This window comes from Trichomycterus rosablanca, chromosome 21 (assembly GCF_030014385.1).
Source record: "Trichomycterus rosablanca isolate fTriRos1 chromosome 21, fTriRos1.hap1, whole genome shotgun sequence".
NCBI classification, from domain to species: domain Eukaryota; kingdom Metazoa; phylum Chordata; class Actinopteri; order Siluriformes; family Trichomycteridae; genus Trichomycterus; species Trichomycterus rosablanca.
The window spans coordinates 20315913-20343388 of NC_086008.1; the positions used below are offsets into that span (position 1 = coordinate 20315913).

General features: G+C 45.9%; 1 protein-coding gene across 4 annotated transcripts; it reads left to right on the forward strand.

The window, feature by feature from the left end:
• Positions 1–501: 501 nt before the first annotated feature.
• On the forward strand, positions 502–27320 carry clip1a (CAP-GLY domain containing linker protein 1a). Of its 4 annotated transcripts, none has more exons than XM_063018249.1 (26): positions 502–566; positions 3444–3665; positions 3987–4501; positions 4602–4726; positions 5221–5434; positions 5774–5971; positions 6709–6812; positions 6922–6982; positions 8404–8508; positions 11892–12812; positions 12980–13096; positions 13646–13703; positions 13823–13906; positions 13999–14155; positions 14249–14414; positions 14710–14925; positions 16346–18907; positions 20723–20860; positions 21480–21586; positions 23805–23925; positions 24026–24078; positions 24333–24450; positions 24933–25068; positions 25265–25311; positions 25658–25785; positions 26542–27320. In XM_063018249.1, the coding sequence occupies exons 2-26, from the start codon at positions 3572–3574 to the stop codon at positions 26768–26770; spliced, it is 6774 nt and encodes a 2257-aa protein (XP_062874319.1). In that variant the 5' UTR covers positions 502–566; positions 3444–3571; the 3' UTR covers positions 26771–27320. The 4 variants fall into 4 exon arrangements, with proteins under 4 accessions (XP_062874319.1, XP_062874320.1, XP_062874322.1 ...); XM_063018250.1 differs by having other exon boundaries at positions 16346–18856; XM_063018252.1 differs by lacking the exon at positions 16346–18907.
• Positions 27321–27476: the final 156 nt, after the last annotated feature.

The following is a 27476-nucleotide window of genomic DNA, read 5'->3' on the forward strand; positions in this document are numbered from 1 at the left end:
AACAATAATAATAATAATAGGTAAACAGGGTTCCTGTAATAATAATAATTATTATTATTATAACAATAATAATAATAATAATAATAGGTAAACGGTTCCTGTAATAATAATAATAATTATTATTATTATGATTAGTTGCTGTAATAATAATTCCTGTAATAGTAGTAATAATAATGTCATCATGTTACCCAGACATTATTATCATTATTATAGAAGCAAGAATTAATATAATATTATTTATTTCGTTTTTAATGGTAAATGATTTTTGGCAGATCTGAGTCTTCTCAATCCGTTTGTTCCAGAGTTGAAAAACAAATCTGCGTTCCCAATCACACACTTATACACTACAGAGTGTGCTTGATTATCGCTTGACTCTAACGAAGCTAGTGCACTACATAAACACACTGTGTAGTGAACATGTTGTGGTTTAGGACGCGACCCGAGCTTAACCGCTGTTAGAGCAGAGGCGCTACGTCAGCACGTCACTTTCACAAGTTGGCCGGTTAAATGTTGACCAGCAGATTTTCTAACTTCTGCTGAGCGCGAGCGGAGCTGCTGTCCGACAGGTATCTCACATTCTGCTGCTTTTATTATTAGATTAATACATATTACATGTTATTAGAGAGGTTGAAGAGTAGCTTGACTTTCAGGAGAGGAGAAACGAGCCATTAGCTGAACAGCTACACTACAGGAATTTCACCCAGCATGCTAACAGCTACTAGCTGTAATGCTAACGCTAGCTCGATAGTTCTGACTCTTTAATGTGTGTTAAACTTTTTGGAGGTTTGTTTAAGTGTGTGTGTTCCAGAAAGTACGTCTCGGTGTGCGTGTGTGAGCTGTGTGAGCTTTCCTGATATGTGTGTGTGTAGCTGAAGCTAACAGAGCTAGCCTTGTTATTAGCTGGCAGTAGTGACATTGCGGATGTTTTTTAGTGTCCATATATTTTTGACACAGCACTTGAGTCTGCATTCTGATTCCCCTGCTTGTGGAAAGTTAGATCCACATGGATGTCATGTGACATCAAAAAAGCATGTGGTCACCCTTTCTAATGATGACTTCAGGTGATTCAACCACACCCATCACTAACAGGTGCTGTTCCAGCTTGACCATTAACAAATGGTTCGACCAGTTTGGTCTGGACGAGCTCCTGTGACCAGCACTCAGCCCTGACCTCTACCAAGTTATCCAATTTTGGGATGAATCAGAACCGAGACTGTGAGCCAGATATAACAAATGATGCTCCTCTTTCTTTCCTATTTTTCTTCCAGTCCAGACCACACATTACTGATACGGTTGCGTAATCCTCTCTCTGTCCATCATGCTTGACAGTAGGTACAGTATTGTTGGGTTCAAACGTCTCACTCTCTCTGCTCCAAACTTGCTTCTGATCACTGAGGCCGAATGACCCAGGATTTGTTTCATCTGACCATTAAGGCTTGTCTGTGTGGTTGATTCTGGAGCCCCTGGGGATGTAAAGCCTGCTTGACTGTAAACAGTGACATGTCTCAGCACCTACTAGCTACTTTATCACGTACCTGTTTTTTGGATTACATCTGTTCATCCTGACATATTTGATCTTAGCGTTAGGTGACAGTTTGGGTTTCCTTTCTAGCCTTGCCAGGAGACCACTGTTCCATGTATTGGGTGCCTACAGACATTTTTTTTTTGCAAGTGTTGCTCTTTATGCTACACAGTAGCCCATAACTCGAACTGTTCACTCCACATATTATTGATATAGTCGCATAATCGGATCGATGTTCAGGTCAGGCGACTCTGAGGCCAAACCACGAGCTCCTGGTGGACCTTGAGACGATCTTGAGACGAGATCTTTACGTGGTGATTTTTGGTTTGTTTGGCATTAGTGTCCCGATTTACCATTTATACTCCTGCGATGTTTCCAGCATAATAGATCCACCCAGATGCTTAATCAGGGCCTGTGGTAGCCTAGTGGGTGGAGCTTTGGGCTATCAACCAGAAGATTGGCGGTTCAAATCCAGGCTCTGCTATGCAGCCACTGTTGGGTCCTTGAGCAAGGCCCTTAACCCAGTCTGCTCCAGGGGCGCTGTCATCAATCAAGCTGGGATATCCGAAAAAAAGAATTTCATTGTACTGTACATCTATATATGTATATATGACAAATAAAGTCTATCTATATATCTTCTTCTATCTAACGGTTGGCAGTTATTTTCCCTTCAAAGAGGCCATTAATAAGAATTAATTTACTGTATTATTATTACAGTTATTATTTTTATTTGTTGGTAAACTGCTTGTAAAATGTTTGAGACACTTTTTGGAAATCTCCACATAATAAAATGCTGTTTTCTTCATTTTAGGAGCATCTGAACCATGAACTAGCTTCACTTTACTGACAAGCAGTAAATGTTCCTCTGGATTAGTGAGGAAAGCATTCTAATGAGTATGTTGGTCAGTCCAGTGGCATGGGTACCCAGAGGCATCCTGATCTCGTCCTGACCCGGAGCCAACCTCACGTCGGAAACCGTAATCCGATAGCGGCTTAAGCTTCTAACTTTGGTTCCGCTTTGTGCCTCGCGCTTTAAATATAACACAGAGCAGGATCACAGGATCACAGCGTTGCACGGTTCGGTGGTCACGACGCTATTAAAAGGGTTCGACTCCTTTGTTGATGATTTCTAGGATGCCACTAAGACACAGACAAACATCCTACGAACCACAGGCCTTCCTCAGCTCAGAAAATGTCTAAAATCCATCGTTAGAGAAAGAGAAAGTTGGGAGGCCAGAACCACCACCAGCCAAACAGATCTTGAAAACAAACCACATTTGCCAAAAAACACCTTGTTGACCACATAATGTACATCTCAGCTTGTAATTCAAGTCCAGTTTGAATATCTGACTTGCTGAATGTAAGAGAGTTTCAAGTACACTATATAGCCAAAATCATGTGGACACCTGACTGAGCTTCTTGTTTCAAAACACTCACTTTTGGAAGGACTCTCCATTCTATTTTGGAGTGTGTTTGTTATCTGCTGCACCGTGCAGTCACCCTTGGAAATGTATTCTGTTATCAGCTGGTTGAAATACAGGTCGCGTTTGGTTCAAGGCCCAGAGATTAGACACAAAGCGGCGTGTAGCACAGCAAGAGCGAGGGCGGTTTAATTCGTACAGGACTCATTCAAATTTGTGGCATTTAGCAGACGCGTTTGCTCAAAGCGACTTACAGTACTGTGACAGTATGCTGTCTAAGCAATTGGGGGTTAAGGGCCTTGCTCAAGGGCCCAACAGTGACAGTCTGGCAGCAACCTTTTGATTACTAGTCCGGTAATACGTCGTTGTCGGCAGGACTCGCTTGTGCTCGGAGCAGACGAGTAAAACCATCCGAAACGCTTCCTTCATCACACCAGTCCGATTCGTTTGACAGTCGGTGTCATTTCGCTGATGCTCGTCTGTTTTTCCTCTCCTCACAGAATCGCTCTCACCCCACTTCCCTTTTTTGACTTACGAAAAAGTGTGAATGCGCCGCTGCGAGCTGTAGACCTGGGTCAATGTTTCGTGGCGAAGCAACTGCAGCCGACGAGGAACAAACGGAGGAACCATGAGCACGGCCAAACCCAGCGGCCTTAAAGCGCCCAGCAAGATCAGCAGGCCGGCCGGGCCCGGGGCCGGGGCCACCAAGACGTCGCCCTCGGGTGAGTATCGCGAGAACCTCGTCTAGATATTTGATAGAATTAAGACCAGTGGACTGGAATGACCGGGGCAACGTCCAGAGCTCGGATTGACGCATGTTTTGGAAGTTGCTGGAGGATCCAGTCATGACCAGCTAGGCAGTTAGATTTACATTTAGAATCTCCTGGTACTTGATAGAGTCCATAAGAACATGTGACCTACTGTGCCTTTATTTAAAATCTATTTAGTCTAGACGTGATTCAAAGATTCAAATGTTTTTCCTAAATGATGAATGTATAAAAAAAGATATAATTTGTGCCCCCCTTGTTTTCTGTATTTTATAGCTGCCTCTAAAGCAGCTCCAGGCGACAAGGCCGACGACCAGGACGCGGGCGAGGACTTCAAAGTCGGGGACCGAGTGTGGGTGAACGGCAACAAGCCCGGCCACATCCAGTTCCTCGGAGAGACCCAGTTCGCCCCCGGCCAGTGGGCGGGCATCGTGTTGGACGAGCCCATCGGGAAGAACGACGGCTCGGTCGCGGGCGTGCGCTACTTCCAATCCGATCCGCTGAGGGGGATTTTCACGCGGCCTTCCAAGCTTTCACGTAGCGAAGGCGAAGCCAATGGAACGACGACGGCGCCTCCGTCGCCCACGCCGTCCGCCGCGGCACCGCCGACCACGCCAGCCCCGGCGTCCGCCCCGCCAGCCGGCGCCGCCACCGCCACCAAGAAGGTCGCTCCAAGCACCAAACCCGCCTCCAACCTGACTCGCGACAATTCCGAGTCGGTGTCCAACCTGTCGGAGGCGGGTTCGCTGAAGAAAGGGGAGCGGGAGCTGAAGATGGGCGACCGCGTCCTGGTAAGCGTTCGTCGAGTGATCGTTCACGCCCCCGGTTTCGTACCCCCCCCCTCCCCCCCCCCTCCTCTTGTACTTTAACCCGCACCGTTTTGTTCTCCAGGTGGGCGGCACCAAAGCTGGCGTGGTGCGCTTCATCGGGGAGACGGATTTCGCCAAGGGCGAGTGGTGCGGAGTCGAGCTGGACGAACCGTTGGGCAAGAACGACGGCGCGGTCGCTGGGACCAGGTTTGCTTCACCATTCACGATAAATAATAACGGATTTAAGCACCATATATGGTCAAAAGTCTGTGGACACCTTTACAAGTTATTGAGTTTAACGGTTTCAGCCACAAACGTTACTAACAGGTGTGTGAAATCGGTTATAGGAGGCAAATTGCTTCTAACTTTGTGCTAACAGTTTAGGGAAGTCCCTTTTCTGTTCATGCATGACTGCTTTTGAGCGTACAGCAAGGTCCATTAATAATTAGGAGTACAAGGAACTCCAGGAACAACCTTGGCATGAATTAGAATGCCGATTGTGAGCCAGGCCTTCTTGTCAAACTTCTAGGTCACAAATTCCCACACCCACTCCTTCCCAAAGTGCAGGCTATTATAGCTGCACAGTAATGCCCATGATTTTGCTATAAGATGTCCAGCACGGTTATGGTGGTCAGTGTCCACATACTTTTGGCTATACAGTGTATTTATGCGCAGTAGTGTGAAGTCCGATGTCTCCTCAGGTACTTCCAGTGTCAGCCCAAGTACGGCCTCTTCGCCCCGGTGCACAAGGTGACGCGGATCGGCTTCCCCTCCACCACCCCAGCCAAGGCCAAGACCGCAGCGCGGAAGGTGACCACGACCCCGGGACTGAACCGCAGCCCGAGCTCCTCGTCCGTCAGCTCCATGAGTTCTGTGGCCTCGTCGGTGAGCGGGAAGCCCAGCCGAACCGGCCTGGTGAGTCGCTCGGACCGGACGCTCCTCTCCCGTGCCCTGTTTATTATTTGAAAGGGTCATTCACTGGCCAGGTGTGATAAGAGTGGATTGATGGTAAAAAAAAAAAAGAGTCAAGGGGTCCAAATAATAAGTGGGCATACCATCATGATGTTCCATGTCCAGTTGATCGGTCTTGTCTCGCTTTTTGCAGCTTTTTGTCAATGGAACATCACAGCAGCTGGACAAACTGTCCAGTCTGTTTGCCGTCCTCTGCCAGTGTGGTTTGTAATAGGGAATTAGGAATGACTAAGTCGGACAATCCAACGTAATCAAGTTTTCTTCTCGGTCCCCGTCGCGTAGCTGACGGAGACGTCGTCCCGCTACTCGCGTAAGATCTCCGGGACGACGGCGCTGCAGGAGGCCCTGAAGGAGAAGCAGCAGCACATCGAGCAGCTCCTGGCCGAGCGCGACCTCGAGCGGGCCGAAGTCGCCAAGGCCACCAGCCAGGTGGGAGAGGTGGAGCAGGAGCTCACGGTTCTTCGAGAAGGTCAAGAGCAGGTCGGGAACCTTCACGTCTTCAAGCGCTTTTTGTTTCGAGTTTACACAGTGTGATCAAAAGTATGTGGACACTCTTTTCTAACTGAACTAATTGAACTCAATGAATTAAATTACATTTCTAATAGAATTCGGGCGTGTCAGGCACACCCATTGCTAACGTTTAAAATCAATTATATTTCAATGTTGTGGCACGACTGAGTCCCTTGGCACGATCATATGGTCAGGTCCATAAAGCCACTGGACTACGTTATATAATTTGAGATGGGTTTGCACTGTCTCCTCACAGCAAGAAGGTCCTGGGTTAGATCCCCAGGTGGGGCAGTCCGGGGGCCTTCCTTTGTTGAGTTTGCATGTTCTCCCCGTGTCTGTGTGGGTTTCCTCCGGGAGCTCCAGTCCAAAGACGTGCAAGTGAGGTGAATTGGAGACACTAAATTGTCCAAAACTGATGAATCTTGTGTACTGAGTAACTACGTGTCCTGTCATGAATGTAACCAAAGTGTAAAGCATGACGTTAAAATTCTAATAAACAAACAAACAGATTTTAAATTGCTCCCTCTTTCTTCTCGGAAGCCTTTCTACAAGACTTTGAAGTGTGTCTCTGGGAATTTGTGCCTAGTCATATATTTTTACGTCATTACGTCGGGTGTCCACATACATATCACAAAGTTTTTTTTAAGCCACCCACATTTTGTCCATGTAATCTAAATATTTCCTATTTATTTGTTTCCGTTTTGTAGTACGTGTCTGAGATGGAGTCCAAAATGGATCAGCTGCGTGGCCTGGTGGAGGCTGCAGACAAGGACAAGGTGGAGCTTCTGAATCAGCTGGAGGAAGAAAGGAGGCGAGTCTGCACTTACTTATTTCATATTTATTAGGATTTTAACATGTTTTACACAATTTGGTTCCATTTCTCTTTGTTTCTCACTTGCACATGTTCTCTTGTCCAACAGAAGGGTGGAGGACCTTCAGTTTCGAGTGGAGGAAGCTTGCATAACCAAAGGTGACCTGGAGGTAAACAGACCCGTTGACCTTTTCACCTCACTGTATCCAGATCTCGTTCTTTCACACATGATTGTTCATCCCGGAGCTCCATGACCACGTCATCGTCATCATCAGGTTATGCTGTCACGCGTTATAGGTCGTCACAGGTTTTGCATTGTTCCAATTTCCTTGTGCGCCCGGCCCTCGTCTGGAGGTGGCAGGATTCATACTTCAGCAGGATGATGACCCAAAAGGCAGCTCAAAGCTTTGGAAGAACTATTCCTCCACAGTCACCTGACCTAAACCCCAATAAGCATTTATTGTGGTGTTTGTATTATTGTGAAATTATGCTGAAACAAGATTGGATCCTCATAATTTGCGTATCGTCGCTGTCCGATGAAAAACACGTATCTCCGAAAACTCAACTTCTCAGAAAAAAGGATCAAATGTTTTCAGAGCACATATGGTGACATATACATACAATTCAGCACAGAAATAAAAGTATTTCTTTATTAGGTTGTCAGTCAGTTGGTATCATATATAAAATGGACTTACGTGTACAAATATAAATGTTTACAACCATGCAATTGAATAACCTAAATAAACATTATAGATCAAACAGTACCGGAGGGGAAGGAAGAGGACATACCTGGTTTTGATGGACTGGTCTAGCAGCCAATGGAGATACTTGTTAAAGATATTGTGTGATTTTTCATCTTTTCATTGGTCATTTTCATATTCGCTGCTATGGACGGACAGAGATTTATACCCAGAATCAACACACAAGTGGAGATACGTGTTTTTTATCGGACAGTGGCGATATGCTTGTGGAGTCAGTGTCTAGCTGATTATGATTTGTATTCAAAAACCTATTGAATTCGAGAAAAATACAAAATCGAAGCATTTTCAACGGTGCTCTTAAAACTTTTGGCCTCCATATTTGGTCCAGTGGTAAGTTTGGTCCAGATACTTGGTCGCTAAGCCCAATTTTAGTGTTTTTTGGACACTGCTGATTAAATTAACTAAGTACTGGTAAGTTACTGATAACTGAACTGTCCACTGCCAGGTTTGGTCTCCAAAAATGAGTCCTAAAATGACGCACAATGGCGTCTTTATTCGTCCGGACGAGCTCGTTGACTCACCTGTTCTGTGGTTTCCGACAGCCTGTTGCACCCTCACCTCACTCGTTCATGACCTCCAGATGTTTTCTACTGACGGCAAGCTCACCAGCAACCCCTGCATCCAGCGCTGTCCCTACCTCACTAGTCCTCATGCATCCTCAACATCAACATTACCTGCATGTGATATCACCACTCACACCCCCCCCCCCCCCCCCCCCCCCCCCCCCCCCTTCCCCCCATTGCTTTTCTCGGCTTGTGCATCGGGCGTGCATGTGATTGGTGGCACTGGTTTGTGTTTTCTACTTCTTCCCCCCTTTTCTGTACTAACAGACGCAGACCAGACTGGAGCATGCCCTCCTTAAGGAGCTCGAGCAAAGTCTGCTCTTTGAAAAGACCAAAGCTGACAAACTCCAGCGGGAGTTAGAAGACTCTAGGGTAATGGATCTCTACGTGAGCCCTGACGGGGTCACGGATCGATTTGTAGTCCTTAAATGTTTGTGGGTGTCCTGCTTATAAACGAATCGAACTTTCTGCTTGATGATATTGCAGTCTTATCTTCTGGGCAGACAGGGGGCTGTGGGGTAAATTGAATCTAATTCTAATGAACAATTAATGAGAAGGAAATTACAATTTAATTGATGTACATTACACTCAGACCTGGGTCAAATCTGTAAACCATGGCCTTTCAAACACTTAAGATAAGATAAGATTCCTGTATTGATCCCCATGGGGGAAATCCGAGTGTTACAGCAGCGTAAGTACAGTGTAAGTACAGTAAATAGAGTCATTAAAATAGAGTAGAATAAAATAAAAAATAAGGAAATTATAGAAAAAAATAGCTATGCTATGCAATTACTATTATACAACAGTATGGTAATTACAACAATATAATAAAAACACTATATTCTATATGTAAATATATACATATGAGTGTATAATGAAATGTAGAGTTCAGTGCTGGGAATCTATGATTTCCTTCATTAATATTATAGCAGCCACAGAGGCAGCTGGAGACCCTCTACAGCTGGTAGGCCAGTCTGGCACCTGCACTCTTTTGCAACCATGCTAAAAATAAGACACATTTTTACTCCGAGTCTATTTTATTTGAACTCGAGCACCAAGCTGCATCTTCGGCTTCTGCTGTGCATAATACAGCTTAATAAGCACTTGGATATTTCTTGATAGCGGTGTGAAAAGCATGCTGGCTTTTTTTAATGCAGTGCCGTCCAAGGGTTTGAAGATTCACTAGTGCTTTTTGTCCCTGCCCTCGACACACGGTTGTTTTTTGTATGGAAGATTTTCTGAATCTTTTGATAATATGCACAGTAGATGGTGAAACACCTAAAATCCTCACAATGCCTTATTAACACTGTACAACGTCTAGTAAAAAAATCCATCAAATACCTGTGCTGAAATGAAAAGTGGTCCCATAATCTAGCCCTGTGGAACACCAGAATGCAAACTTGCTAAACTTGGGACAGAAGCAGCCACACAAATTTATTACAGTTTACCACTAATATAGTTTATGCCCATGAGATTGCTCAGGCATCTCGTTAAAAAGATGTTAACACTAACGTAGCGCCCACAAGCCCTGCCCCTGCTCTCCTGGGAGGCTTTTTGAAGGGATGGAATTTGGAAATGCTTCTGTGGCCATTTAGCCCCAAGAGCATTTGTGAGGTCATTTACTTTTAGTAATCTGACAGATTACAGTCTGAGGAATTGAGGGTTAAGGGCTTTGTCCAAGGGCCTAACGGTGGCAACCTGGCAGTGGTGGGGCTTGAATCAGCGACCTTTTGATTGCTAGTACAGTACCTTAACCACTAGACTACAACTGCGATCAGGCACTGATGTTGGACCATTTATTCTGTTCACTTAAACTTAAGGTTAGGACGTGTGTCTACATACTTTTAGCCATATACTGTAAGTGTTTGGATGTTTTTATTGATTCTATTTCAACACAACAAGATTTTCTTTCGTGTCCAAAATGATATTGGTATTTGACCCAGGTCTTTGGGTTCTTAAAAATGCTAAATTGTGGGGGGGTCATTTTGAGTTCCAGACACGCTCCTAGTGGCTTCAAACTAAATATTCTGCCTGAAGTGTGTTCACGAGCTGTTTTTAGCTGCCTTTCCTTCTAATCTTTGCTGCTTTTTGCACATCTTTGTATTAACCTACAGTTCAGAACTTAATACTCACTTTCTAATGAAGTGCACGTTTCCGGAGTGGCGCTGGAGTCTAGGCTCGCCCGTGCTACTGGCCTGGCCTGGTCGGGCGCTTTATGGATGGACACCATTGATTGTGTCTAAGGAAGGCCTGGTTGGAAGGGGGTATCCCTTCTTTGCCACAGCACTGGCACAGGTGGTGGAGGACTACATGCCACATAAAAAGTGCACATCAATGGGGAGTACAAAACAGTTGCCCCTCTATCGGACAGCGGCAGGATCTAAGAGAGATATGTGTGGTGGATTACACTACACTCCATGTATTCCTCCGCTACTCCTGCCAATGCTTCAACCAGACAGTAGGCATCCAAGTCCTCTGGCATTAGGGGACTGAGACTGACCCTAGGTGCTTTTATTGTAGGGCAGTACAAGGAAAAACTGACCCGCATGCCAAATTAGAAATAAACACAACAGCACCAAAAGCAGTGCTGCCATTCTTAATTGGGTCTCTGACTACAGGCATAGGCACGGGTGAAGAAAAAGGGGTTGAGGGACTGTTCACATGTTGGAAGGGGCGTGTACCCTCCTCGAACAGAAAAACGGGATAAATGATGACCTTAACCACATTGAGAATATGTAGAATTAGTCAAGAACAAAAAACTCTTCTGCCAACTAATATGGTCAAAAATCCAACCAGAGTTGGATTTCTATCAAAGACGCTCTTTGATTGCTATCAGAAATGGCCAATCGAGTTACAAAGAGCTAAGCGTCATGTAACCAATCATAAGCTGTCCAGGACGGTATGTAAATTATTATTATTATTACAATTTTTTCCCCCTTTTCTCCCCCTTTAGCGCATCCAATTATTCAATTTGCATCGTGCTTCCTCTCTGTCTATGCCGAACCCTGCCCTGACCGAGGAGATCGACGCTAACCCATATCCCCTTCGAAACATGGGCAGCAGCCGGATGCATCTTTGCCACCCACACATTGATGAGTTTGGCGCCACCTAGCGTTGCATGCGGAGAGACACACCCTAAGGGCGCTCCTCCTCATCTCTGTGCAGGCGCCTCTGATCAGCCGGCAGAGGTCGTAATCGCATTCTGACAGAGAGAGCAACCGGCCAATCGTTGGCTCATAAAGCCACTCAGTTTCGAACCGGTGAGGCAGAGCTGGATTCGATACCACGTACTCAGAATCCAGCCCTGGTTTGCAGCGTGTCTTTTTTAGTAGATTTTGTTTGAAGAAACTCAAATTTGTTCGAATCCCAAGACATACCAGTGTCTTTACAACTGTATGTAAACTTTTGACCTCAGCTCTACTTGATTAGGTTTCCATACCATTGGAATTGTTGAAATACTCAGCGTCTGTGTTTAAGTACCTTTCTGTCTTCTGCTTCTTAACCCTGTTAAGTCTTTGTTACACTTAGAACTGCTTGGCCCTGTTAACTCTTTCTGTAGGACACCCAGCCACTGCTAATGGGGCTGTTTGGAACCCTCTGTAGCACTAAAATGACCCCCGGACCGTATACCTCTAGTTCCCTGTCAGGATTGTTAGCTAGAGCTCTTGAATCCTGCCTTGCTATGACACTATCAAATAGAGTTAAACGTCTTTCTGCGCTACATTGGTACCAAACATTGTTGTCGATGTCTTCAGGTTGCTACCGTTTCTGAGAAGTCTCGCATCCTTGAACTACAGAGAGACCTCACTCTGAGGGACAAAGAAGTCACAGCCCTTCGGCAACACCTGGAGGCTGCTCCCGGACAGGAGGCCTCTGGAGACCCCACAGCTCCGGTCCTTCAAGCGGAGCTCATTTTACTAAGAACCCAGCTCTCTGCTCAAGCTTCAAGCCACGGAAGGGAGCTGGCGGCCTTGCGCGCTAAGCTCGAGGAGGAAGGAAAGGCAACCCGTGAAAACCTGGCCAAACTCGAGGCCTCGTCTGCACTTCTAGCCAAAGACAACGAGCAGCTTCGCGCCCAGCTGACCGAGGCTGAGAAGGAGAAGGTGGATGCCATTGAGCTGTGGCGCTCCAAGCTCGAGTCGGCGGTCACTTCTCATCAGCAAGCCATGGAAGAGCTCAAGGCCTCCTCGGGGGCTCCTAAGGGGGCCGGCGAGTCGCAGCCACCTGAGCTTTACGAGATGCGGGAAAATTTGGAAAGGCTCAAGATGCAGCACAAGCTACAGCTGGACGAGAGCCAGGTTAAGCACAGCGCCGACATCACGAGGTTGACCAAAGAAGCCGAGGGGCTCCGGAAACAGTTGCTCGCCCTGACCGAGGAGAAGGAGCGCCTGGTGGAGTCTCTGCGCAGTAACCTGGAGAGTACGGAGACGCAGCACCTGGTGGAGTTGGAGGAAGCCTTGGGCAAGCTGCACACAGCTGAACTGAGGGTGAAAGAGCTCGAGGAGGAGAACGCTAAGCTAGGAGAACAAGTGGAGGGCAAAGCTCAAGAGATCCAGGACCAAAATGAAGCTCTTCAGAGCCTTCATTCTCAGCAGAGCCAGGGTAACCAGGAGGTCCAAAGTCTGGTCGCCCGGGTTGAGGAAGCGGAGGGCAAGGCACGGTCGCAGGAAGGAAAGGTAGGCTCATCCAAATTTTTTAGCATTTCTAGCATAATCGTAATATTTGCAAGGTCTTCTTGGAGCCACCATTTTCCCAAAAGCAGGACAGGCACCAAAGAACACTTGTTACTTGTTTGATGCACCCCTGACTCCCCTCTCATGGGAGTACTGATGTCTGTCTGCAGGTCAAGGAATTGACCACAGCTTTGGAGGGTAAGCAGAAGGACCTGGAGGGGCTGCAGGAGAACCTGACCTCACTGAAGCAAACCAACAGCTCTTTGGAGAAAGAGCTTTCTGACTTGGTAGGTGACCTGTCTACTTGGGACACAGTTGGCTGTGTCTAAAGGGGGGAGGAACGGATGGGGCACTGCCTCATGGTTGCTGCAACTATGACTCCTAATGTCTCTTTGAACTGCTGTCTAGGGTGGTGGAGAAATAAAGAGGGCATAGCGTGTTCTTCAGAACATATTGAATCATTGGCAATCCCCCGGTGCAATTTTCTTGCATCTTTAACCACCCTGCACTGGCGTGATGGAGTGATGGAGTCTCACAAAGAGCCGCATTGCGTACAGCCAAACTTGCTTTGCGCTACGGAAATCATCCAGCACTAGTGCAGGCGCCTCAACCGGACAGCAGAGTTATATTATACGGTAGCAATGGCCTCCCTCCATCAGACACGGCCAATAGTGCCTGTTTGAATGCTCAGCCTGGTCAGTAGCACCATAGACCCGTATAGAATATATAGGGGTACCTGCACCGGACAGGAATGGCCAACGGACAGCTCCAGTGTTCAGAAATGTTTGCTTCAAGCTCCAGCGTGGTTGTTAAGTTTAATTTTTTCTTTTCTATAGAAACAAACGGTCAAAGCATCTTCCGATGCTCAGACAGAGACCTCACAAGCCGTGCAGAGTAAGTGCTTCTGTGTTTCTGGCTCTAACTTGTACATCAGCTTGAAAATTATTGGCCCTTCTAATGTTTTGCCCATCAATTTCAATTATGAATAAAGTTGTTCTCATTTTGTTTCTCAGAATTACAGGAGACGCTGAATAAGAAAGAGGAACAGTGCTCGACTCTCTCCAGTGAATCAGAGAAGCTGAAGATCCAGCTGTCCGGTGAGATGAGATCAAACTCATCCTGAACCGTGACATGTCATACCGGTTGAATCCGTCTCTTCTAAGCTCATCCTTCCTTTCCCCCGTCACAGGCATGGAGGCCAAGTTGAAAGCAGGCGATGAGAAGCTGGAGCAGTTAACCAAAGATAAAGCCAAGCTGGAAGGAGACATCAGCGAGCTCATAACCACCTCTGGAGACAGTTCGGCTCAGCTCGGCAAGATGAACGACGATCTCAATCAAAAAGAAAGGTTCGGCGACCTTGTCCTCCCTATCTAGTCACAGCCAATATCGAAGTTTTCCAAGGCTGATCATGTTATAAATCTCGGCATTGTTGTACACAGGAGAATCGAGGAGCTTCAGAAGCAGCTCTCGGAGCAAAAGGAGGTGGTTGCTCGATCTGAGGAGACCAGGAGCCAAGAGCAGACTCGAGCCAAGCAGGAGCTGAAAGACGTCAGTGAGAAACACCAGCAAGAGGTTTCCAACCTGCAGGAGAAGATCAAGCTGCTGGTAGGGTGTCGATCCTGTTAGGATGATTTCAGATTATTAAACAGCCAAAAGTCTTTGGACACCCAGTTATGAGCTTGCTGGACATTTTAACCCAAAACCCTGACCTTTTAATATGAAGTTGTGCATCTACTTTTGGCACAAGTTGGAATCATAACTTAAATTTTATGTAGTGGATTTTAAGCACCTCTTAGCAATGAATGTGGCTCAGTAATTAGAACGTGTGTCCATATACTTCTGGCCATATAGTGTATAATCATTTACACTGAACCCTGAATCCCTTTACAATACGATGCAGGAGAAGAACATAGAAGAGGCTCAAACGAAGGTCAGTGAAGCTCAGACCTCGGGAGAGAAAGCGCTCACCGGTGCCGTACAGAAGCACACAGAGGAGCTACAGGAGCTCCGCGGTCAGGTAGAAACGGCACAAAAGCAGCTCACCGCCTCTGAGGAAAAGTGCCAAAAACTTCAACAAGAGGTGGAGCAGTTGCTGACCTTCAAGGAAAAGGCTCAGGTAGGGGGAGGAGATTCATGTTCGTACACCTGCGTGTATGCCTGAATACCTGAACATAATAATTAGGAAGGTGTGTCCTCATACATTTGGTCATATCATGTGTGTTTATAGAGGTAAGTTCTGCAGAACCTCAGTTCCATTCATCTTCCATTCATCAGTCCTGGTCTGGATGTCCTGGATGTCCCACAGGACCGGAAAACTTCCAGTTAAAACGTCAGAAACATCAAACAAACCATTAATATTTATAGGTTTAAGATGCTCTCATCCTTTGGGAGGTCCTTCAGTATTTGCTCTTTCCACCTGCAGCTTGCGTTTTTATGCTTTTCTCAGGGGCGACTTTGTGGTTTACGTCTTTGCCTTTGTTTTACAGTTTATTGCGCACACAGAAGAACAAGGTTCTTCATAGTACCCATGTACCCTCAAACACTTAGGGTGTAATTAAATACACTGATGAGCTAAAAAATCAGGACCTATTGAGGGATGTATTAAATGTCGGGCTGGTGGAGGTTCCTCTGGGTTCTCGTGTTGGATTCGGCAGATCTGATCAGCGTAAAGACCCGAGTGACTTTGGTAAGGACCAAATCGATACAGCCAGATGTCTGGGTTAAAGTATTTTAGAAACAGCGAGGGGCGACGGGCAGCAAAAGCAAGTACCCACAGACAGTGGTCAGAGGAGGGACAAGCTACGAATCACTTGAAAGGAAGAAACAGAAGGGCTACTGTGGCTCAAAATCAGATCATTTTATTCTTGGGGATGAGATGAATGTGTCACAATGCACAACCCTTCTGTGTACGGAGCTACAGAGTCGCAGGCCGGTCAAAGTGCCCAACTCCTGTCCACTGTTTTATCCAAAGCGACTTACAGTACTGTGACGGTATACAGTCTAAGCAATTGAGGGTAAGAAGCCTTGCCCAAGGGCCCAACAGTGGCAATCTGGCAGTGGTGGGGCTTAAACCAGCGACCTTTCAATTACTAGTCCAGTACCTTAACCGCTAGGATACAACTGGAGCAGTGGAGGAAGATCAAATGTAGGATGATCCACCTGACAACTTGGAGGACTTAAAGGATCTACTGGTAATGCCCTGGTACCAGATACCACAGGACACCATCGTGGTGGTTCTAATGTTTTGGCTCATCAGTGTAACATTATTTCCATTAAGTAGTGTGTTATAAGACGGATCCTTGGGGGTTTTGCCCCAGTGAGGGTAACTTAAAGTCCCTTCAAGAGGTGTTCTCTTGTGTTAAAACAGTTAACATTTACGTATTTTATTGAATATATTAATTCTGTCCAATATATTGCACGACTTCCCCTTCCCCTCATTGTTGCACATTTTTATTACTATTTATCCCTGCATTTTTGGTGTTTCATAATTTGTTTACACATGACCTTCCATTTTCTCATTTCCCCCCTTCACTCAGTCACTTACCGCTGAATTGGCTTGCTCCGTGCAAGGGTCTGAGAAGCTTGCTTCTGAGCTTGGGGATCTAAGGTCGTTGTCTGAACGTCTGTCTAAGGAACGGGACGCTCTTCACACCGAGAAGGAAACTCTGGACCAGCAAGTTTCAGAGTCTCAAAGGAAACTCTCGAGCTTGGAAGACGTTCAGAAAGAACTCGTATCTAAAAACTACGAAGTGAACGCAGCCAACGAACAAATGAGCAAGGAAATTCAGGAACTACGTTCCGCCAGCCAGGAACTGCGGACGGAAAAGGCGTCGCTCACGCAGGACAGAGAACAGCTTTCCAAAGAGGTGGAGAAGATAACCCAAGTCATGGAAGAAATCAAAGCTGAGAATGTTATCCTAAAAGAAAATCAAGTCGAGCACCTCGGGCAGATAGAGACTCTTGAACAGGGTAAAGCCGAGCAACAGGACGACGTCCTGAAACATCAGGAGCAGGTTCAGAAGCTGGAGACTCGGAGTGCAGAGCTTACCCAGCAGCACCTCAAGGCCTGTGAGGACAGGGATAAGCTTCACGAGGAGCTCAGAAGCTGCCAGGAGGATCTGCAGTCCAGTAAATCGCAGTGCGCCAAGAACGAAGAGCTTCAATCGAAGCTTCAGTCCGAGAAAGATGTTCTCTCGGTCGAGAACGCCAAGTTGCAAGCTGAAACCGAGCAGCTCCGCAGTGAGAACGAAAAGGCGTGGTCAGACCTTAAAGCTGCCATTTCAGATAAAGAGTCCCTTGGTGCAGAAAAGGCAGAACTTCAGAAGCAGCTTCACGCCACGAAGGCGGCATTGGAACAAGCCGGCAAAGATAACGCTGAACTCCAGGCCTCCAAGGACAGCTTTGCCAGGATGCTTGAGGAGATAAAGACGAGCAGGGAGGTCACAGATTCCGAGAGGGTTTTACTCATGGAAGAGAAGGAAGGCTTGCTCGAAACCCAGAGGAAAATGTGCTCCGAAAAGCAGGAGCTCTCTAAACAGATTGAAGAGCTCGTCGAGAAGCTGCGTCTCGGCGCCGACGAGGTCAAGGCCACCAAGGAGAAGCTCCAGCTTGATTCGGCCGAGTTTGCTCGGGAGAAGCAAACGATTAATGACAAGGTCTCAGAGACTGAGAAGATCCTTCAGACCCTTCAAGACGAAAACACAAGCTTGAAGGCTGCCATCGAGGAGCAGAATAATCAACGAAACGATTTGGAACATCAGATGAGTTGCTTGAAGGAAAATAATGAGAAGGAAATTTCCCAAAATGCTTCTGTTTTAGAAGAGCAAAAGCGCCTGGCAGATGACTTACTACAGAAAAGGACCGACCTGGAATCAGAGGTGGAGAAAATGAAACAGAAACTTGAGCAGATAGATTCAGAGAGGAAGAACTTCATGCAAGAAAGTGTCGACCTGAAGGAGCTTCTGCAGCAGAAGAGCTCGGACGCAGAGTCTCTCGAGAAGGCGAAGGTCAGCCTCGTGGAAGAAAACCAGAAGTTGCAGCTCAGTCTGGATCAAATGAAGCAAGAGCATGTGCAACATAGTGAAACCTTCACAAAGGATAAAACCTCTCTGAAGAGCACTGTAGACGAGCTCAAGAAGACGAACGATGAGCTGCTTCAGCAAGTCAAACATCTGACAGATCAGAGCAGATCTCTGGCTGAAGCCAAGGCCACTTTGGAAGCTAATCAACAAGCACTAGAATCAGACAGGAATGATTTATCTGGTGTTAAGGAAACCCTCTCTAATAAGGTTGAAGACCTTATGAAAAGGGTTACGGATTCCGAATCCGAGAGCGCTCGTCTTTTAGAGGTGCAGTCCAAGCTCGATGCTGAAATCGTGTCCGTCAGGAATGAAAAAGAGAAGGCACAAACAGATCAGCAATCACTAGTCACCAAAGTTGAGCAATTATGGATTTCCGTGAATGAGTTGTCCTCAGAGGGAACCGATATTTCTGATGAGCCGGGTCTGGACCTCTCCCAAAGATCGGCTTCCAGTTGTCGGAAAGTTGAAGAGCTTACCAAAGTACTCGGAAAGATTGCTGACGAGAGAACCTTTTTGTCAAAAGAAGTCGAGCTCTTAAAGACCCAGCAGAAGCAAAGCGACGGCGACCGGTCAGATCTGGATGCTGCGAAGGCGCTTCTCGCTTCTAAAATCGAAGACCTTGAGAGGAACTCCACACAGCTTCTTAAAGAAAAGACGGACCTCATAGCCTCTCGCGCCTCTCTGGATCAAGAGGTCCTTTCACTCCGTAGTAACCTGGAAAACAGCGACAAGAAATGCTCAGACTATCTGTGCAAGGTAGAAGAGCTGACTAAGTCGCAGGCCGAGTTAGGAACGAGGTTACAAAACCTTCAAGACGACAAGACGACGCTGGAAGAGCGACAGCGAGACGTGGAAGCGCAGGTTAACGTTTTAACCAAGGCAAAGGACGAGACGGTCTCCAGTCTGGCTTCGGTGCAAGCTGAGAGGGATGCTTTACGAGCGGAAAAGGAAAAAGCCGGCTTAATGGTGACGCAGCTCGAGGCACAAAACGAGAGCGCTCTAGCAAAGCAGCTTGAGGTATTCTGCAACTAAACTTCCCTAGATCTATTAACCAACACAACTGCTTCCTGCTTAGTGAACATCTCCTTCTTGCTTTGGCACTCTTGATCTCACCCTTTAATCTGCTAGAATTTACTAACAGTGCTAATTCACTTTTAATTTTCCTTACCTGCTAGTCACTGTAACGAGCATCACTGCATCTACAAGCCTAGGACCAGCTCAGAGCTACTTACCGTCTGCAGCAGAGCCAAGGTCTTCGCAAGTTTCTTTCAAGTCAAACCAGTGTTCCAATTGATGTTATCTGGGTTAGCTGAGCAAGTGTTAAAACTGTTTCTTAACTAGTGTGAGGATGTGAAAGCTCATTTATGGACCACCCGGAAATGGTGATCCTAGATTCGCTTCAAGAACCTCATGTACATCTCAGTTCAATTTTAAAAAGCAACTACTAGTTGAGAATTATGAAAGCAACTAGTAGTCGTAGCTTATGTTTTCAACCCTGAGCATCAATAACATATTTATATTAAAACTGGGAGGTGGTAGTTTAGCATAGCATCCTTAGTTTAACTGTGTGTCCTTAAGCTATTATCACTCAACTGAACAGATATGGATCCACCTCTTTCCTGTTACAACAGCGAATGTCAGGGTTTGGTTGCTCTACTCCAGTGTCATTTGCTGCTACATGTTTGAGAAAAAGAGCCCTGCAAAGCCTGAGGAACGGGAAGAAACTCATCACACACAAGCATAGCCCAGAACCAAGTTAACATTCAGAAGGGGAGCAAAACCCCCTATTGAAATAGGTTCTGTGATTTCAGTAATAGGTAATGAGTACAGAGGTCAGAGAAGAGGGAATAATTACCAAAAGCTTATGGACACCTTGATATTTTACCTAACAGTTAGTGGTGGAGGAATACAGAGTGCATAGCGTGGTCTTCTGTTCATGTATGGTCTCTGTGAGAGTCGGAGGCTTGTGCTACTGGGCTTCTGAGAGCAATAAGGAATTGAAGGAAAACCCCACCCAGACGTCATGTGTGCCAGTGCTATAGACCTCTGCTTCACTTTGATTTTACGACCATAAGCCACTAGAAACTTCCAGTGCAATTGGGCAAAAAATTGGGCATCCCTACATAAAAGAGTACAATTGACATAATATAATTAGCTTGGAGTCCTAAAGCGCACTACACTTGTCTTGAGGAGACTTGCGGACACCTTGTGTTATCAGAAAGTAAACATTACATGAGCTGAGGGTTCTTCAGGAAGTTCTGCACTTTTTAAACTCTATTTATTAAGAATTTCAAAAACAAATGACATTATTTTTATATATTGGCGCCTTCCGAAGCATTTTTCCAGCGTCGTACCAACTTTTTAATGCCACTGATGCGGCGCTGCTTTCACATTATCATCACGTGAAAATCTTCTTCCCCTTAAAGCTTCTTTGATCGTCCAAAAAGGTGGAAATCGGATGGCGCTCTATAAATCCAGACTATACAGACACGACCGATTACTCCTCCTCCCACCCTCACCGTTTCCAACCCATGTATCAAAGTGCTGAAACTTTTTGAAGATCCCTCGTATTTGTTTATGTGGTGGCACCGTCTTTGCATGACCCGGGTATTCACTGATCAAACACGTACGATTAATTTGTTTTTAGGTAAACCACAGTAATGGAAATGCACTACTAACATTCCGATCCTCCACATCCACCAGCGTTCAACAATTTTAACCTGGAGTTAATTCTGCTAAATGAATTCTCAGGTGTCCTGTTCTGAGACGTCGCATGCCAGTATGTCTTTTCCTCTTAAAACAAGGTTCTGAAAACTCCTGAATCTGTTCCAGGCCGCAGAGAGTGCTGGACACACGGCACAGGCTCTGGAGAAACTGACTCAGGAGAAGCTGGTGTTGCACAAAGAAAAATCGGAGGCTGGGACTCTCATCCAGGAGCTGAAGAACGCCAAAGAACAAATGCAGACCCAGGTGTGTGGAGGTCTAACGTGTTCCTCCAGATTGGAAGCGTCTTTATTACATATTTATTACATTGTTAGCAATGAGTGTGGCAGGGATGAGATACCACACATCCACCTTCCCTCCCTCAGACACAGCCAGTCGTGTTGTAAGGACCTAGACAGGGTATCAGAAATGCCAAAACCTCTCTTTTTTTTTTTTTTTCTTTTTTTTAACAACACACCTGTTTTTTTGTGTGAATACATATCTGGATTGCAGACAGGCCAGTCTAGCACCTGCACTCTCAGAATACACAGCCATGCTTACGTAATGTGTTAAATACACAGTGCCATGTTAAAATAAAGAACGCTCAATATGTTTAGATATCTTTAAGCATCAGTGACTTTTGCATGACACCGTGACAGATCCTCGCCTTTTAAACTTTACACTGGTAATACTTTGGTCATTTTCATTCCAGGATCTTTTGATAATATTAAGCACTGTAGAGGGTGAATCCCTGACATCGTTGCAATCGCTTGTTGAAAAATGTTCTTGAACTGGTGGACGTTTTGAGCCTTTTATTTACATTTTGCATGCTGTCCCAACTTTTCTGGTGGAACTTTGAACTATGTATTTTTCGTCTGTAATGCAGATGGACAAGCTGTCGGAGCAGAACTCCCAGTATCAGCAGGAGCTGAAGAAATCCAAAGAACAGCTGACCTCTGAGACGGATACCATCCACGGTCTTCAGAAAGAGATGTGAGTGACGTTCATACACTCTACCTCCTCTGTATTCACGGCCAAAACTATGTGGACACCTAACATGTGAGTTTGCTTCGGCCATTCACACAATACAATTGGCCGTGTTTGACGGAGGGAAGGTTGAATGGGGTCTTTTCCTGCTTCTGATGCGATCTGCCATATATTAAACTGGCAAGACTGGTCCGGGCACCTGTGCGAGTGTGGGGTCACATTAATATTAGCAGGATTCGCAGTACATGGTGCTGATCTGTGTGGGAAACCAGCACTTGCGGGTGATTAGACATGCGTCGGACGGGGCGTGTGGTGCCGGTGAAGAGGCACATATTCAGGATCTGGAATTGGATCTGAAGTTCTCTGTATGGATCCACTGCTGACAGGTGAAAAGAAACTGCAAAATAGGGAATTAGATGTGACTAAATGCGAACAAAAAATAAATAAAGCCTTATGATTTATAAACAGTTGCATTAACTGGCAGTAACAAAACATACAGTGTATCACAAAAGTGAGTACACCCCTCACATTTCTGCAAATTTTTCATTATATCTTTTCATGGGACAACACTATAGACATGAAACTTGGATATAACTTAGAGTAGTCAGTGTACAGCTTGTATAGCAGTGTAGATTTACTGTCTTCTGAAAATAACTCAACACACAGCCATTAATGTCTAAATAGCTGGCAACATAAGTGAGTACACCCCACAGTGAACATGTCCAAATTGTGCCCAAATGTGTCGTTGTCCCTCCCTGGTGTCATGTGTCAAGGTCCCAGGTGTAAATGGGGAGCAGGGCTGTTAAATTTGGTGTTTTGGGTACAATTCTCTCATACTGGCCACTGGATATTCAACATGGCACCTCATGGCAAAGAACTCTCTGAGGATGTGAGAAATAGAATTGTTGCTCTCCACAAAGATGGCCTGGGCTATAAGAAGATTGCTAACACCCTGAAACTGAGCTACAGCATGGTGGCCAAGGTCATACAGCGGTTTTCCAGGACAGGTTCCACTCGGAACAGGCTTCGCCAGGGTCGACCAAAGAAGTCGAGTCCACGTGTTCGGCGTCATATCCAGAGGTCGGCTTTAAAAAATAGACACATGAGTGCTGCCAGCATTGCTGCAGAGGTTGAAGACGTGGGAGGTCAGCCTGTCAGTGCTCAGACCATACGCCGCACACTGCATCAACTCGGTCTGCATGGTCGTCATCCCAGAAGGAAGCTGACGCACAAGAAAGCCCGCAAACAGTTTGCTGAAGACAAGCAGTCCAAGAACATGGATTACTGGAATGCCCTGTGGTCTGACGAGACCAAGATAAACTTGTTTGGCTCAGATGGTGTCCAGCATGTGTGGCGGCGCCCTGGTGAGAAGTACCAAGACAACTGTATCTTGCCTACAGTCGAGCATGGTGGTGGTAGCATCATGGTCTTGGGCTGCATGAGTGTTGCTGGCACTGGGGAGCTGCAGTTCATTGAGGGAAACATGAATTCCAACATGTACTGTGACATTCTGAAACAGAGCATGATCCCCTCCCTTCGAAAACTGGGCCTCATGGCAGTTTTCCAACAGGATAACGACCCCAAACACAACCTCCAAGATGACAACTGCCTTGCTGAGGAAGCTGAAGGTAAAGGTGATGGACTAAACCCAATTGAGCACCTGTGGCGCATCCTCAAGTGGAAGGTGGAGGAGTTCAAGGTGTCTAACATCCACCAGCTCCGTGATGTCATCATGGAGGAGTGGAAGAGGATTCCAGTAGCAACCTGTGCAGCTCTGGTGAATTCCATGCCCAGGAGGGTTAAGGCAGTGCTAATAATGGTGGTCACACAAAATATTGACACTTTGGGCACAATTTGGACATGTTCACTGTGGGGTGTACTCACTTATGTTGCCAGCCATTTAGACATTAATGGCTGTGTGTTGAGTTATTTTCAGAAGACAGTAAATCTACACTGCTATACAAGTTGTACACTGACTACTCTAAGTTATATCCAAGTTTTATTTCTATAGTGTTGTCCCATAAAAAGATATAATAAAATATTTGCAGAAATGTGAGGGGTGTACTCACTTTTGTGATACACTGTAGATGGACAAATAGATACAAGGAAAAAACTAATTAAACATAACTTAATCATGTCTATAAAGTGGCGTAAAACATATAAAATAAATCAATAATTAAATAAATGATACTCACATGGATGTTTGTTGATTTTTGCTTGTCAGTGAGGAGCTGAAACGAGCGGCGTCTGAAAACATCCTGAGCACAGAAGCTGTGAAGAAGGAGAACGTCAAGCTGGTCAAAAATCTCACCAGCAGCCAGAAGCAGAGCGACGGCCAACAAAAAGTAAATGTTAAATTGTACTACTAATAATCGTGTATCTACTGTCTTGGTGTTCAGGAAGTTTGTAGAAAACCAAACATCTGATGTTCTCCTGTCTGTGCAGCTCAAGGAGCAGTTGGCGAAACTTAGCAGTCAGTTGAAGGACGTGGAGAAGAGGTAAGACGATGCCCTCGACCCACCCAAGCCGAAAATATGAGTCGTAGAGAAAAATAATAATTAAATCAATTAACTATATTAATAAATTAAATGTAAATGTGATGGTCTGGGATGCTTTGCTGCTGTACCATGAAATCCTGAAGCCTCAAGCAGTTCCTGGTACAGATGTTTGCTTATGAGTCGAAATCTTGACTTGAACCCCATTGAGATACTTGAAAGCCTCATCACTCATGAACTTCTCTTTGCTTTTACAGTAAACACGCTTTGAAGAACGAACTGGACAAGGAGAAATCTGCTCTCCAGCAGTCTGTCCAGAAATCCAGTGCCTTGATCTCAGAAAAAAATACTGAATTGGAGACGCTGAGGAAGGAGGTTTGTACACCGTCCAACATGCTTATACACACACACACACACACACCAGAGCTACTGGAGACAGGGCTGGAAGGCCAGTAGGGACTGGCAACAGGATTGGACAGTCCGTTGGGACCATCAGTAGGACTGGTTAGGTCTGACAGCTGGACTGGAAGCATAGACACTGGCGAATCAGTGAACCTGGCTGACCAAACTCAGCCTACAGATCAGGAAACCTGAACCCTGCATGTCGGCGATATCAGCTGAGGAATCGGGATACCTGAACACATACATACCAGCTAGTTCTGTGAGTGTTATTAGATTAGACAGAGTTTTGCAAATCTCTTCTCAGCAGTGCGAAGAAACTAAAATTTCCACGTGCAGCCGAGATCCTTAAGGAAATAAGGGAAAAATGTGGCAGTTAAATTCTGAACTCTGGTTACCTGAAGCATTTTAGGGGGGCATGAACTTTTTCACACGAGTAATTTTCCATCTGTGAGCAGGTGACGGCGCTTCGAGGCGAGAGCGCGACACTAAAGAAGCTGCAGAACGATAAAGCACAACTACAGGAGCGCGTGAGCACCCTGGAGAAGAGCTTATCCGGAGGGACGAAGTCCGGCCCCGCAGACGCCCCCTCAGGTACGCGTTCCACACCTGACGTTCCACACAAAGAAGCAAAAGCAGGGCGGGGTGTCGCCTTCTGGTCCTACAGCCTGGAGTACAGTGTGTCCCTGCAGTCGTTCTGACTCTCTAGAGCTGGGCGTCTCAGTGGGGGAATTGGACGGAGTTTATGTTATGCTGACAAAAAATGTAATGATGCTGATTGTCTCTGCAGGAGCTCTGGAACAGATGAGGGAGGCGAAGGAAACGGCCAAGTGTCAGGTACTCGTTCTTATCCTTTTATTTACAATAGAAAAGTGAAAGAGCAGCATAATTCACCAAATAAGAGCCGAAGCATGTTCAATCTCCAAACTACATGGCTTTTATTATTCTTTTTTCTTTTTTTCTATTCTTTCTTGTCATTTATTTGTTTTAATTCCTACTCTTTTTATATTTTCTGATGCTTTTCTTTGTTTTTGGTGTCTCGTATTGTTTTCTTTTCCTTTTTCTGTCATTATTTTTGGTTACAGTAATATCCTAGTGGGTAGAGCTGTGGGCCAATCATTTGAAGGTTGTGGGTCAGAATCATGGCTGTGCTCTGACCATATTTTTTTTTCTTGTACGGCAGGTGGAATTCCTGAACTCGGTCATCGTGGATCTTCAGCGCAAAATCGAGGAGCTGAAATCCAAGCTGGAGAAAATGGCCGAGGCGGCACTTAACGGAAACACGGCCAGCGAGATGGACAATCACGAAAGGTGCCGTTCGTCTTTCACTCTCTCATCCTCCACTGTTGTGCTCGAAGCTAAATTAATCAGTTATAAAAAATTTATTTTATGCTTTGTTGTGCCGCTGGGCTCAAAGCCTCGTCCCTCAGGACATGGTTTGAGTTTTGGAGTTTCCAAAGCCCTGATGTCAACGTCACTGGGCTGAAATGAAACGTCAACTGGGGACTAACAGTAGTGATTATGACCTTATGACCTTAATTTGACCACACACCAAAATCTTGTCTCTGGTTTTGTCCAACAAGCTTATTGTCTGGTGTTCAATTTTCTATTTATTATGCATTTAGAGTAGCCAGTTGGTCTTCCGCTGCTGGGGATCCCGATTGTATCCGAGAAGGGCATATTTGCTTGCCCCATGCCCCCTCCGACGCGTGCACGGTCTCTCCACCTCTTTTTTTCACCCGCACCTCAGATGAGGCTCCTACACTTCTGCACAGGCACCTTGGACTGCAAACCAGGGTCCTTGCAAAGCTTTCAAAGTCCCCACTTATTTTATTAGTCCAGTCTTTTCCTACCCGGCAGACTCGATGGCCGCTAGATGGCACCCAGCCAATTGGTAGCAGAGCTGAGATTCGAACCTGGGAGTTCGGAACGGGAGTTTAGCGCTGGTGTGTCCCTTAGTGTCTCCAAAGGCTAATTTGAACAACATACAATCCTGCACCACTGTAAGCGATTCACTTCTTATTAAGAACTTCTTTCCTTTTCTTGTCCCTGTCTACCTGTCTGCAGCCTGAGCGAATCTAAAGCCAAAAAGAAAGCGCCGCCGCGCCTCTTCTGCGACATCTGCGACTGTTTCGACCTGCACGACACGGAGGACTGTCCCACGCAGGAGCAGCTGCCCGACTCTCCTCCTCACACCACCTACCACGGCAGCTCCGCCGACGAGAGGCCTTACTGCGACACCTGCGAGGTGTTCGGCCACTGGACCGAGTCCTGCAACGACGACCAGACCTTCTAACCGCCCCCAACTCGCAATACCGCACGCGCCTTCGACAACACATTGCACAAGTGTGTGAACGCTCGTCTGCTGTGTGTGTGTGTGTGTGTGTGTGTTTGACATGCCTCTACATGGTCCTCACTTTACATGTTTATGTATGTATGTATGTATGTATGTATGTATGTCTGTGTGTGTGTCTGGGGTTCCATCGCTTTAAGTTATATTCATGAATGAGAACATATTTCAGAAGGGCGTCTTTTTATCGAGACGGTTAAAAGATAAAAAAGATCATCAGATCATCGTGTCTTGTTTTATAGTATTGAATCTGTAATATTAGTCACGGAGGGGTTTTGCTTTTCGGACCTGCAGAAGGGCGTACAGTTATGAATGTGTGAAGGGAAACGGGCGCTACAACGCTGATGCACTTTACTCAGATATCCAGCTGAAAAACAAGGTGGTTTCATAATCAGAATGTACTTCTAGGTGATTTTGATGCTGTTCACTTTTTAGCGATTTTTGAAAATATTCTACATCTGTACAAAAAAAGAAGAAATAAATATTGTTTCATTCATCAGTCGTCTGTAATTCATTTGTTTGAGATTTTTCTGCTGCACACGTGGCTAACACACACTGATAAGCTGAAATATTGACTCTGAAGATCCACCTCGCGACGTGCAGATGTGAAAGGACCTGCTAGTAATGTCCCTGTACCAGAGACCACAGCTTA

What these genes read in the sequence shown, in the direction of transcription:
- clip1a (XM_063018249.1), top strand. Translation starts at nt 3,572, where the DNA reads ATGAGCACGGCCAAACCCAGCGGCCTTAAAGCGCCCAGCAAGATCAGC. An exon ending in CACGGTCGCAGGAAGGAAAG is followed by an intron (nt 12,813 to 12,979) that starts GTAGGCTCATCC and finishes GTCTGTCTGCAG; the next exon opens with GTCAAGGAATTGACCACAGC. An exon ending in CCTTCAAGGAAAAGGCTCAG is followed by an intron (nt 14,926 to 16,345) that starts GTAGGGGGAGGA and finishes CCCTTCACTCAG; the next exon opens with TCACTTACCGCTGAATTGGC.